General features: G+C 44.2%; 1 protein-coding gene across 4 annotated transcripts in view; it reads right to left on the bottom strand.

Moving 5' to 3' along the window:
- Positions 1-14,378, bottom strand: part of Gria1 (glutamate ionotropic receptor AMPA type subunit 1) — a 297,496-nt gene that overhangs the window by 107,081 nt on the left and 176,037 nt on the right. For all 4 annotated transcript variants that reach the window (XR_013439535.1, XM_021726494.3, XM_021726493.3 and 1 more), the window contains 2 exons: positions 10,422-10,583; positions 8,031-8,198 (listed from right to left, as the gene is read on the bottom strand). Coding sequence is in view for 3 of the 4 variants with exons in the window: in XM_021726494.3 (XP_021582169.1) it covers positions 8,031-8,198; positions 10,422-10,583 (330 nt within the window). In the remaining variant the exon portion in view is untranslated. The remainder of the gene's footprint in view (positions 1-8,030; positions 8,199-10,421; positions 10,584-14,378) is intronic.

Here is a 14,378-nt window from a genome sequence, read left to right as displayed (position 1 = left end):
TTCTGAGGCTGACCTTGCATCTCCTTCTGGTTTGAAGTCTCAGTGGGGAGGCCGTGACAGGCCCTGAGTGCTGAGCAAATGACGCAATGAACTCTTCATTCTTACAACTGAAATCTGGAGAAATGTCCAGCTCTGCAAAAGTCTGGATTGTTCTTGCTTTTGAGAAAGAAAACAGAACAGAGATCCTACTACAATGAAAGGAGATGTTCCAGGACATCAACAACTTCACCTCCTTCTCCCCTTGGTCCTCTTTTGCCCACATTCAGCTTTTCCATTGGCTCAGGTTCAGGGTAGTGTTGCTACGTGGGTGGGTATCAGTTTAAGAGACTCTTTTAGAAGAAGGACAGAGTGGGATAGAAGTATAGATGACTGGATGGTAGACTGAGTTGTCCCGACCAAAGGAATTGTCACTAGCGATTCAAATGGGCACAGCATTTTAGCCCCAGTTTCAAGCATCATACTAACCATAGCACATTGTATGACAAACTGCTTCATCCCTCCATGACTCAGTTTCCTCATTTGTTTAATAGGACCAATTCCAGTTAATTATGCTTTTTGTTTCAAGGGTTAAATGAGATATTTATGATCAATACTTGGCCCGTGGTGTGTTTTTGAAAACTGCTAGATATTGCCTTATTGTTACTAAGAAAGATACTAACGCTACCACCATTTCCCAAGTATTTCATATTTATGAAATGCTTTCACACATACTGCATCATCTATATTCACAGAAATTCCATGAGGTGTGCTCTTTGGAGCTCATAATCTTTATTTACATGGGAAAATCTAAAACTCTGGGAGCTAAAGTAATCCACTCCAGACCTAGGACTAATAACGGGCAGAGGCAAGCCTAAAGTCTAGAGCTTCTGATATCTTCTGGAATCTTCACTTAAGATATCAAGCAGCACCTCAAACAGGAACCAGTGGTACTGTGCAAGGCTCTGGGTGGGCCACACAGAATGTGCAAGGCAGCATGTGCTACCTGCCTTCTACTACCACCCACTATTCCTGCTGGGTGCTTCTAGGTTCTTTGTTTAACTAGAAGGCCATGGGGTTGTCACAGAACCTGTTTCTTGGTTTCCTTCTCAAAAATCTGAAAAGTTTAGCACATCATCTGGGATGTAAATGTTTATGAGTGTACATTGCGTAGATGATGATGATGATGATGATGATGATGATGATGATGATGGAGATGGTCTTGATGATGATGGTGATGATAGTGATGGTGATGATGATGGTGATGGAGATGATGATGATGGAGATGGTGTTGAGGTGATGATGGTGATGATGATGATGGTGATGATGATGATGGAGATGGTGATGGTGATGATGATGATGGAGATGGTGATGGTGATGATGATGATGGTGTTGGTGGTGATGATGGTGATGATGGTGATGATGATGATGATGGAGACAGTGATGATGATGGAGATGGTGATGTGATGATGGCGATGATGACAACTAAACTTTGTCTTGTAGAATGGGTAAGAGGTCTTCAAAATAAGAGGATGTAAGATAAAGACCCTGGATGTGGTAATTTGTCTCACAGAAGGGGAGAGTAGGGGTCTCTTTCAGCAGAAATGAGAATTTTGTCACTGTCACTTTTATGTGCTTGCTTCAGTTTCTGATAAGATCAAGAACTCTTGCAAAGTTCCAGGGCTCACATGTCCCCTTGCAATGTCAGTGTCTTCACAAGAAGCTGTTTCTCTGACATTTGCAGAAACCTTGTGTGTTTTTGTGAAAGAGCCATAACAGTGGGTTTTTAGCCATTTTACAGATAAGATTACTGAGCCTCAGAGCTGAAGGCACTTGTCTTCAAGATTCATAATAAGTGCCGGGTGTGGTGGCGTACTCCTGTAATCCCAGCTGCTCGGGAGGCTGAGGCCGGAGGATGGCGAGTTCAAAGCCAGCCTCAGCAATAGAGAGGTTCTAAGTAACTTAGTGAGACCCTGTCTCCAATAAAATACAAAAATTGGGCTAGGGATGTGGCTCAGTGGTTGAGTGCCCCTGAATTCAATCCATGGTACCTCCACCCCCCAAAAAAAGATTCATATTAATTCATTAGAAGCCTGGGGTAACTGAAGGCTCTTACTCTGTATTTGGGAGAAAGTCTTATACACACTGTAGAAAGTCAAAGCACTGGAGAAGGGGAAAGGAAACATTCCAGAATCACTATACTGTGAGGGCAGAGCAAGGCAAGGCCCAGAGAAAGGTCCAGCCACAAATCATTTATTGTGGAGAGCCAGGACTCAGGGTAAGAGGAAGCAGCTTCTCAGAAACATCAACTCAGTGTAAACCCCGTTCTGCGGTCCCCATCCATCAGTTCTGTGCTCTGGGAGCTTAGCCATGCTCTCTGACCCCAGGGTGAGTGAGGTCAGACTCATGAAGCCCACACATTGCTTCCTGGTCCTGCTCCTGGCGCCACCCTGGTGCCTGTCAACTCCCTCTGAAAGATGGAGAATTAACCTGGAGTTTCCTGTAAATAGTATTGGGTGGGCACTAAGTGCCAGCTCAGAGTCCCCCGCTGGTGGGGAGGCAGAAGCACACATTTTCTTTCCTGCCTGGTGATGAAAATGTCTTCAATATTTGAGACATGTTAAAAAACATTTTTTGTTTTCAATGACACTTGTTAAAGCATGGTAAGGAAGGTTCTCTTCCAGACAATTATGATCTGTATAGGATCATGTTTACGGGATTTTTTTCAGTGTAGTAGAAAGATATCAGGCTAATCTCCAAATGAGCAAGTGAGGATTTATAGCGAAGGAATAAGGTGGGGTCAGTGGATGGAAAATTACTAAGAGGAAACAGGAAACCCGAAGGAGCAAGGGAGATTCTGGCCCAAAAGGATTCTTGCTGAAGATAAAACAGGATCATCGGAGATTGCCTGAGAGATGGTGAAGGTTGGGGAACTGGATCATAGAGGATCTTGCTAAGTTGACTTAGGTTGGGTTCTTTGCTAACGCTGGATTTTATTTGGAAGTGCATGGATAAATCCAGGAGATTAAGAAGCCTAACTAAAGTCTGACCAAGCATGGAATCTCTGTCAGTTGTCAACATTGACATCTTTCCCCCAACCAAAATGCCCTGGGGGAGACAAGAGGGCCACTCTTGACCCAGGGCTTCTATACACTCATTACAGCCACCTTCAGGAAGATCCTTCCTCTGGTCCCTTCTTCTAGGTGCTCACTTGTGAGGCCTGCGACCCAAGACTCTGCTGGATCTAGTTATTCAAGACAGAAGAAGTCTCAGAAGCCCTCTGAGGTTTCACCTTTCCCCCTGAGCAAAGAATAATCCTGAGTCTAACTATCTCATGCAGTTTCCTGAAGATTCAAAGGAGCATATGCATTATGCTTTTTTTTAAAAAAAAAAATTGAGCTTTATGAGAAGCCACTGAAGGAAGAAGCACTATAAGAATTGTGTTCATTTAGTAGATGAGGCAATTCAAGCCTAGAAAAGTTGAGTAAGTTAGTCCAGGATTCCCCTGATAGTATTGGGTGGAGCCACAGTTAGAATCCAGCTCCTTTCTTGCTAAATTCCTAATAGACCAAGTGTGGCACCCACAAAGCCTTGCTTGCTCCATCCCTCTCATCTCTTGCTGGGTGTCATTGACATCCTCTCCTAGAACCTTCAAAACCTGTTTTGCACTTTGTTCAATTTCACCCTTACTTTAAGGCTTATCTGATCATTCATCTTGTTTTACTTCTTGTTCACTTTTTTTTTTTTTTTGCATTGTTAGGGATTAAAACCAGGACCTTGAGCATGCTAGGCAAGCTGTCCACCACTGAGCTTCATCTGCAGCCCCACTTTTCAATCAAGTGTCCCAGTTCCCATGGTAAATGATGTGTGTTCACCCTAGTGAAAGGCCCAGGTGCCTTCCTACCAGAAGCCTTGCTGATGTCCACACTCCTCAGTGATGCCTTCTGCCCTGACTGTCCATGCACCAAGAGCTGGCTTATGTGATTTAACTTTTCCTCCACACCTTTCTAGCAATTATTTCTCATATGCTTGTCTTGCCTTCAAAAACAGATCTTGAGGGACTGTGTAGACTCCTATTGCCAACCCTATCCCATCTGGCAATGTGCTGGCCATACCTGCACTTCCATAGGCTTGATTATTAATTGACAGATGATAAAAATAAAGGCTAAGAGGAATGAAGCATATTTAGGGCAGGTATTCTAAACTTGAGGTATTGGGCTGGCCTTCTTGGAGTGTCTATGTTGGCCCCACTCCTGTTCATGTAGAAATATATGTAAGTACATGTGTACGTTTTTTTTCTGGGAAAAAGAGCCCAAAGATTTTTCTTGTCTTTAATCATATCCCTAAACGTTTATGACCTCCCACAAGTTAAAAGCTTGACTTGGGGATTTGGGGCTTTTTTGTCAACCAGAAGCCGACATATGGGCCCCCTAGTGCCACCTCCTTCCTGGAGTACTAAGGGTTTCCAGGATGTGAGCTCATTAATATTCTGGACAGCTCCCTGCAAGGCAGGCAGGGGGCAGGCAGCTGGGCTGATTGTCTTCTCTCTGCAGCTAGGAAATTACAGCAAGGGAGAGAGGGTGTACAGACAGTGCCCAAGGCCTCATGCTGCAGGGACTGGGCCAGGGCTGTGTGTCTCCCCTGCTGGGCTGGGTCTTTGAGGCTTCAGAGCAGTTAAGTGTTTAGAAAGAGATGTCAACTAAATGTGGATTGGAGTCCAGTTTCACCACCACTGAGCTATCTTATATTAGGAAATTTTTAACTTCCCTGAGGTGCAATTTCTCCATGATTAAAGCACAATTCCTGACACTAGATTTTTTTCAGTGTTGTATGGAGGATTCAATGAGATAATACATGCACGTGTACATAGCTAGCCTTGTACATAGCAAGCTCTTCACACATCCTAGACATTATTACCATTAAGTGTTAAAATTTGACTTCCCTGTTTTCTAGCCCTCCAGGTAGGCTATGCTGGGACTCCAGGCCTAACTCACAGATCATGGTACAAAATGAATCACAGTCTTATCCCACGGTGTTACCTGAAGGCCAGTGGTTAGGGCTGCAGAGACCCCTCAACCCCTGGGTTCCCAGGCATGGATGGCATCAGCATTTACCTAGCCCTGGTGGGTGCTGCTGCAGCCTGGTGGCCTGGCTATTTTTAGAGATGGGTCTAGAAGGCGAAATGACTGGGCAGTGGACATGCCTATGTGTGGAAGACCCTGGAAGTCAATGATTACAAGCAAAACCTCTTAGGGTCCTAGGCTAGGGCTGGTTAGAAGGAGGGGCCCTGGGCAGGAATCTGGTTAAACTGCTGTGTGACCTGGGAGGAGTCACAGGGCACTCTGGATCTCTTTTACAAAGTGAGAGCAAATGGGAATCAGTAATCTCTAAGGTCTCAGCCATACACTATTCATTCTAGGTGCTTAACAGAGATTTGGAAGGGCATCAGTGTGAACAGCTGGTTTAGGGTAGGAACATTCTGGTTGGTTTGCTTTTTCTCCATTAAGGCTAAAGGGTTCTCTTGCGAGAAGGCCTTGCCTTCTCTTATGGTCCCCAGAGCTTGGCTCAAGGCCAGAGCAGGCAGGCAGCTCTCGGGGAGCTGCTGATGGACAGGCAGGCACACCCACGTCTTGGCTTCAAGACAAATAAAAGAGGTCACTATTCTTTTTAACTGCTTTTAACTGGTAACAACTTCCTCTCCAGCCCTAGTCAGAGCAGAAACAGAAGAATGAGTATATATTACAACCAGAAGGACGTGGGGTAGACCATAAGAAAAAAAAAATAGACTGAGTTCTTGGAGCTGTTTGAGACTGAGGAGCCAAATTTCCAACCTACTCATTTTCATGGATAAAGAAAAGGAGGTCCACGGGAGAGCACAATGAATATTTGAAGGTTGCCCAGAGAGACTTGGAGCTCGACTCTCCTGCCTCCTGGCTCAGAGCCCTCGCTGTCACTCCACATTGCCTCCCAGCCTTCATCCCTGACACAGTGGCGTCAGAATATTCTATCAGGGACGTCCTTAAGATGGGAGAGGCTGGGGAGTCAGAAGGCTGTGGAGCCGAGGGCAAGTCCCTGGGACCTTGAGAAACCAGTCTCACATTGCAAACAGAATCTGTCTGGACTGTGGAGTCTGGAAGAGCATGTTAAATAATCTGGGGGCAGGCGCTGCCCCTCGGCCAATCTTTCTAGAAGCTGCTCGGTATCGGCTGTTGCTGCCTAGTGATTTGGAGGGCGCCCTGCATGGAGATGGGTGGGGACGGAAAGGGCTACTGATGTCTCTCCTTGGCATGTTCCTCCTGTCATGAGCAGGGCCTCTGCTTAGCCTCATTCCGAAGGACAGAGCTCCATATTCTCCTCTACACAAAGGCACTTTATCAGGGCTGAGGAGCAGTTAGTGGAGTTCCTGTCTTGCCTTTTTCTCCAGGTTGTGGAAATTGCCAGAGCTGTGCACATGTGGTTGGAAAACAAATGCAAAGGGTCATACATTTTGCCTTACATTTCTCCTTCATTCAGAAACTCTTCTCTCCTTCCCTGGGAACCTAGATTCATCTTTGGTTGAATGCACTCTTAAAAGAAGATCTGGTCTTACCCAGGCACCTCAATTGGTTGGGAAGGATGGATTCTGAGAGACATTTGCACCAAAATATCTTGTGGTGGTTGCTTTGCCAATACACCTGCTGCTTTGTCATTCCTTTGTGCTTAGTGCTGGCTCCCATCCCCACCCCTTGAGATATACAGCTTCTCCATCAGGGGAATAATATGGTGCTGTGCATTGGCAGACTGAGAATCACAGCCTGGCATCAAGGTGCTTCTAAAGACATCCAGAGACCTCTAGGAGCTCCATGAATGATAAAGCAGAGGGAAAGTACCCAGAATATTCTGAACCAGAAATGTCAAACATGTCTACATTTGCTATTATGGGCCAGGCTATATGGGCACTGACCAAACAGACTCCAGTTTACCCTGAGACTCCATGTCATGTAGGAGATGCTTCTCCCATGGGAACACCCCACCTCTGTACCTACCAACAATAGCTAAGCATAGCAGATTGGCAACGCAAAACAACATTGTTCCTTTTAATCTATACACTTGAACTTGGGCAATGTACCCCAACCGCATAGAATGTTACTGTTTGTCTAGACATTAGTAACCATTCTTTAGCTTGTACTCAGCTAGGGTTGTTTTGGCCCACTTCCCTTTTTGCTTATGATTTTAGATTTCATGATGTTTGTTTGTAGTTTTGAATCATAGCAACAGCCTCTATGATTAATGTACGGATATGCTTTAAAATGTGTGCTCTAACCCCTAAAGGGGGTCGAAGGGTGTAGACTTGCAGCCTACCCCTAGGCCTGCCAGCTGGTGAATCTGGACTACCAGCTGGGGAATACAGATGGTTCCATGTCCTACTTCAAGACTGACCAGGTGATTTAATTGCAGTCTCGCCATAACAATGCCACTGTCACACCCTGCTTCCAAGGCAGACCTGTCACTGTTATACTCTTCTCTGTGCTATCCGGATTCAGCCTCAGAATCCTTGGCCTCACCAATCAGTTGGAGTGGACATGGCCATTTGTATTCTTATTCTTTATCTGCTCTCAAGTGCAAACCAAATTGAGGATCACAATGCAGAGAAGCAAGAAGACAGGGTCAGTATTGAGAAGCATTCTCAATGTCCCTGCTTGCAGCAGACCCCCATGAAACCAAGGTAATGAGGACAGAGTCTAGGGGACTGCCAACACAGCTCGGTGTCACCCCTTATGTTTCATTTCCCCTCCCAAAATACAGAAATTGTCAGCTTTTCTTTTTCAGAACAATCCTCAAGTAGAAAATAAAGCTGTTTCACTACAAGAAATGACTATTCTACATTATTATTATTATTTTTTTAAATTTCGATGTGGATTTCCATGTACGCCAAGAGCCACAAATAACAGAGTGCTTGCTCCAAACTTCAGGCATCTTCTTCCTTTTCCTTCAAATAGCTTGCTCTGCCTGAATTTGATACTGGAACTCCCCACTGGGCTCCCATGAGAGGTAGAAAGCACAGCCAGACTCACCTGCTGTAGGGCTCTCTGAATGTCAATCCCCTGCCCCCAGGGCACGGCTGGGTTGGCCAAACAGTCACCAGCATTCCCCCGGCGGGATATGTCAATCCTCTGCCTCCGCAGGCTCTGGAAAGCCTCAGCCATCACCTTCACCCCATCATAGGTGAGAGCAGAGGTGTACTGGTGGGAAGAATGGGGACAGGTATCAGAGGTTGCTGATAGGAAGATGGTGGGGAGTTGGGCGGGAACTGTGCTTCCTGGTGAGGAGAACTGTGCAGGGGCCAAAAGTGCCAGGTGCAGGTGGGAGGCAGCCATGAACCCAGAGAGCATGGCATGCCTGCCCTCACCTGCGGCTGCTCCCCCTCAACAGCAATGTTGCCCTCCTGAGTTGTGGGTTCAGTATGACCGGTTGTGACTTTCAAAGAGAGGTCAGAAGTCTAGATTTTTGAGTACAGTCTTAACATTTTTAAGATGTCAGTTAAGTTGGGGGAAAATGCATACATTAAGTAAAACACATTTTGCAGCCAAATACATGGCAAATCAGTTTCTTTTCTCTGCATTATAGACACCAAGTGGGCACCAGGATGAATTATTCCACCATCTCTGGTAATAGAAAAAGAAAAAAAGGATCCCAAGACAAGTGAACTCTTAATTATTTCTGCATGTGGTATGTTCATATTCTGTACCTCCCATTGAGTTTATTAATGATAGTTCTCAATTCTTCCCCCCCAAAGGGGACTAAGATATGCATGAGAAAAAAAATATTTCTTGGCTTTGGAACCCACATCTGTCTTCTTGTTCCTAATACTCCTCCTGTGAGGTTGTGATGGAGAACTGTAGAATGAATGTGTAAGTATTTTTCCAATTTTTAACATCGATTTCTGTTATGTTTTAGATAGGAGGAGTCCCCCCAAAGCTCATGTGTGAGACAGTGCAAGAGGATTTAGAGGTGAAATGATTGGGTTATGAGAGTTTTAATCTAATGGGTGAATTAATCCCTTGATAGGATTAACTGGGTGGTGATTGAAGGCAGGTAGGGTGGCTGAAGGAGGCAGGTCACTGAGGTTGTGCCTTTGGGATATGTATTTTATCCCTGGTGAGCTGAGCTCAGTCTCTCTCTGCTTCATGTTTTGAGCTTCTTTCCTCTGCCATACCCAGAACACCATGATGTTCTGCCTCACCCTGGGTCCAGAGCAATGGAGTTGGCCATCTATGATCTGAGACCCCTGAAACCATGAGCCCCAAATAACCTTTTTCTCCTCCAGGTCTTTTGATCACAAAAGACCTTGTCAAGTCTTTCGGTCACAACGGTGAAAAGCTGACTGAAACCTTTTTTATTATTCCTGTCTTTAAAATTTTATATGACATTTGCAAATTAGGTGGCATATTTATAATGAATGCCTGTGTGGTTCACTCATGGCTATAAGCACAGTGGGGATTTGCTTGTTTAAGCTCATACTGATGAAGAGCTAAATCAGTTCGGTCAATAGTGGGATAAGAAACATCTCCGTTATACAGCCTGAAATTCACAAAAAGAAATCAAACTAGCAGTAAGAAAAAAGTCCACCAAGGATTCATTGTTTGTCCTAAATAAAAATTTGGCCTCAGAATCCTTCTCAACACAGTATTCCACATAGCCACTGCCGAACTATTTGATTTTACATGGGGAAAAATAATCACTTGCTATCTTTATTCTAAACTATGCTCAAATCATAAATGAAATAGATCTCAGCTGCTGGACTCAGGGCTGCATTTGCCTGCTTCATAACTGAAATGGGACCCAGGAGTAGAGATTTGCTGGTGAATCCTCAGTTATGTTTTCCTGATTGTTAGCTGGGCTCAGGATTGTGCAGAATGAGAGCCACCTCACTACACAACTGAAGGAGGTTCCATCCTCCCCCAAAATGAGCATCGTCCTGAGCTGTGCAACATGGTGCTTCTGCCAGAGTGGACAAAGGGTTTTCCAGCTTCCCTTGCAGGGAGAGAAGTATTCTAAGATGTGGCCATTGGTATGTGAATGAAAGGTCTGCATGGGACTTCTGAAAAGAATTCTTAAAGAATTCTTAAAGCAAGGAGCCATGAGATAATTGGGCTGTGGAGCTGCAGCCACACCCTCATGGTAGCATAACAGGTGAAGAATCCCGATGACGTGTGGCCATTACACAAGCCCTGGATGGCTGACTCCTGAATTTTGCTTGCATGAGAGAAAAATTCAATGTCTACCTTTCTTATCAAAACTATTGTTTTGGGTTGTCTGATCTTTTACCATACACCCAATAATGTTTATGGATATATTTTCCTTTGCTTGTTCCTTTTAGAAAACCCACTCTCTTCTAATGGCTAACTTTTCCCTTGCCCCACAAATCTGGGGCAGACTCAGGGACCAGGCTGTGATTCCCGCACCTTAGGCCTCTTCCAGTCCACCCGGGTGTGGTCCCGAGCATCACTGCTCTTCCACTGCTGCATGATCTTGGCCGGGACAGTGTCCGTGTAGTTCACCAACTGGAAACCTGTCACGTTTGCTCCGCTCTCCTTGAATTTATTTAAGTCAATGTCCATGAAGCCCTGTGGAGGGAGGAAAGGGAAAAAGGCAGACATGTGAAATCAATTTAACCATGTTACAGAAGCGTGGGATTTTTCTATCCTGCTTCCCAAGGTGGAACTGGCTTAATGAAGAGACAGTGTGTCTGCCTTCCTTCTGAACTTGGCTATCCCTTTGTCTGTGCATGATGTTTGCACAGCAGTTAGGAGTTCTTGCCCAGGAGCCGGCATACCTGAGTTGAAGTATTGGCTCACAAGCCACTAGTTATCCTACCTTGGATTAAGTTACTTGGTTTGCTTGTCTGAATAATGGGGTGGTTGCTGGGAAGCATGTTGGGGGAGATGAAATAAGAGGATGCGTGTCAAATGCGTGGTTTAGACTTGGTGATCAATAAATGGTGGTACAGAATGAGCAATCAATCAGTGGTGCAGACAGGGTCATCAAGGGATGGCTAGGATTATCATGATGATATAGATGCATGGAACAAAACAATCTTTAAGAAGGAAACTGCTTCCATTGCCACCCCCACCCTTCACACGTTTGAGAGAAGAGGTATCTAAAGCTCATCAGGGTCAGGTTCCTATGGATCCCCAAAGTCACCACTAAGCTTGTGGATGAAGCTGGATTCTGATCTGGGATCTCTTCCCTCTCTCTGTGCTCTTTCATGGACAATAGACCAGGTCTGCTCTACCTGATGAGGCCTGATCAATTTTAAAATACACAGAGGATTCTTTATTGAGGATGGATTTCCTTCCAATTCAGTAAAATACACACAAACTCAGAAAGCCTTCAACTTTAAAGGACACCATGCATTGGCTTAATAGATTCAATAATGTACAGTTCTTTCACACCTTTAACTCTTCATATTCCACTCACCCTTCATAAGGTACAAATCATATGTCCATCTGCCAGATGAAGAAACTGAGACACAGTGGCGGAATCCTCTAACAGGCAAGAATCTTTCAGTAACTTAGTGACAGAGAGTGGACCAGAAGTGAGTTTTTTTCTGTCAGCCAATTCACTCCTTCTCTCAATTATGAATTCATCATCCAGCAAGTATTTTTGAGTACCCATCGTGCAACTATTATAAGAGGGTGAATGAATCAATTTCCTTTCCTCAGGGACCTTACATTCTAGTGGGGAAAGCAGATGGCAAACAAACGAGCCAATAAACATTTAGCATCAAATGGTCCAGTGGAGTTCATTCTATGGCACCCAGTGAGTCCTAAGAAGAAAGATAAAGTGGGATCAGTGGAGAGGGAGGGGCTGTCGGGCTGTGAAAGGAATGACATGGATGGGCTGCCAGAGGGGGTCCTGTTGTCACAGGGACCAGAGTGAGCTCTGGGAGGAAGCTTGGCTTGTTCCAGAAACATGAAGGGGGATGATGTGACTAGTACAGAGAGTGAGGAGGAGAGGGTGGGAAACGAGGCCAGGGCAGAAGCCCAAGGCTGGATCACACACAGCCTTGCATGAGCTTGGGTATCTTTTTATGTATATTAGGGACCCACTGCAGGAATTTGAGCAGGAAACATGAAGTCTGTTCCTGTTCAGGTCCCTGGCTTGGGGGTCACTGTCAAATCCCAATGAGAGAAATGGGTGAAGGAGCAGCAGCATCCTGTGATGGACAGGGGAAGCCTCAGAGGCCTGTGTGCTGACCCCAGCTCTGCCTCAGAATCCAGTGGCATGTCCACATCTCTTAACTTCTCATGATTTCATCTAGTTTTATCACATAAAAGAGTGGACATGATGATTCAAAGGTATCATCTCCCCACTGTGCCTCTAAAGCTGTGCAATTCTTTAGTGTTTCTATTTTATAAACCAAACTCAGTCCCTCTCAGCCTTTGCCTTTACTCTTCTGTCTGTCTGGAAATAAAACTTCCCTGGCTGACTCTTTTGCATCTTTTGGATTTCAGCTAGAAGATCATTTCTTCAGCGAGGTCTTCCCTTTAAAAAACTAGTTTTTGCCCTGTAGTAGACACTGTTGCATCTTGTTTATTTGCTATTCTATTTTATATACTATCTGCAAATACCAATTAACCTATGTCCAGGGTAAGCTGGACCTGTTGAGGGGTTAAAGCACCCAGGAGCAGCTCCCAACCAATGACAGGTAGGGAGTAGATATATGTCCCAGAATCCTCTCTCCTGGGAGCCTAACTACAGGCATGTTCTACACTGACACCTAGAGGGGCCCCAAGGGACTGCACTCCCGCAGTAGCCAGCAGCGCCAGTATCTTGATAATGTACCTTTATTGTCTGCCTTCCCTTCCCTATGTCACTTCCCTACTTCCCTACTGGTGTTTCTAGGATTGGCACCCAAAGAAACCACGTGTACTTGAATCCTTGCCTTTGGATCTGCTTCTGGGAGAACCTGAGTTGTTCCCAATACAAAATCGAGCCAGTTCCATCTCAGTGTTTGCTGGAGTCTTTCCAGAGCATTTATCTCCATTTGAGATGGTCTCATTTACTCATTTGTCCCTCTGTCCTCTCTCCTCTATTGGAATGCCAGTTCCAGAGGATGGAGACCTTTTCTTGTTTTGTTCACTGGTATGTCCTAGATTCTAGCATCTAGAACCATGTCTGGCATAAAGAAGATGTTCAGTACATATTTGCTGAGTGAATGAATAAAAGTCAGACACTTTCTTCAAGATTCCCAATTAGCCAGGGGAAATATGACCAGCAGGCAGCAGTGCCACTGAAAGATTTTAAGTGGCCGAAAAGAGAAACTCAGATTAGAAATAACTTTTGAGATTAACTTGTCCCACGGCCAGAGTTAACAAGTCATACAGAGGTAACGACTTTGCACCCTGGTGCTAGCAATCTACTGATAAAGGTGAAATCAGAATTAGGTTTCCCTGACCAATATGCATTCTAAGATTTTATGTCACCTAAGAGGACAGCCATTCCACCGCTGGTTAAAAGCCAGAAAACACAGTTCAGAGACTTTCCATATTGTTTAGAGACTTTAAAAAGTACATCTTGTTCATAAAATAATTATTGAGAGAACAAAATAGAAATTATCTCCCGCAGTCATATTCTGTCACTTGCAAATCTGTAACAAGTTCCCGGGCATTTTTTACTGACTGTTTCCATCTCAAACATAACAGAGGCCAAAGGAAATGCAGAGTTTGTTCAAACATAAATGCTGTTCAACTTCATCACCAGAATGTCTGATTACAAAATTAGTGGAGCCAGGCCTTGGTTATACATAATCAAACTGATGACACCCTCCAAGCAAACCCCCCTGAAACTGCAGAAAAGAAATAGAGGAAGAATGATCACACAAGCTCCTATCTGGGACGTTAACTACAAGAATCAAAATTAGCAAATAACTTGGGGTCAATGTACGTTCATCTAATAGCTGACATTTTCTCTCCTACGTAAGATTTCATGCTGGGAATGATAACATTAAACCGTACAATGTTCTTAATCACTAAGAAATGAGTCTCTTCTAGTTACTAGGCTTGATTTCTCCATAATGAAAGAAAATGGGCTCTTCCAATATAAAAATGTTCATGACTAAAAGGGGGAAAAAAAAGATATTAACTCTTTGCCTACCAGTTAACCTGAAAATTCAACTCACTTTTTTCCCCAGGAGTTGCATTAAACAACATTTAATTAAATCATTTTCTAATTTTATTTCCCATTTTAATATTAAAAAGTACCCTGGGAGGTAATATTTGATAATTAGTGCATTTTTCTTTATCTGCTTTATTTGTGCTATTAATTATATAATATTGTTTAAGGACACTATGTCGCTAATTATATTCTATTAGAGATTTTACCTATGAAGTTCAATTACTGCTCTTTGAGCCAATTTA

The sequence above is a fragment of the Ictidomys tridecemlineatus genome, chromosome 1 (assembly GCF_052094955.1).
Source record: "Ictidomys tridecemlineatus isolate mIctTri1 chromosome 1, mIctTri1.hap1, whole genome shotgun sequence".
Classification (NCBI taxonomy): domain Eukaryota; kingdom Metazoa; phylum Chordata; class Mammalia; order Rodentia; family Sciuridae; genus Ictidomys; species Ictidomys tridecemlineatus.
Note: the sequence above shows the minus strand (reverse complement) of the source record. Positions and strands in the feature narration are given on the sequence as shown.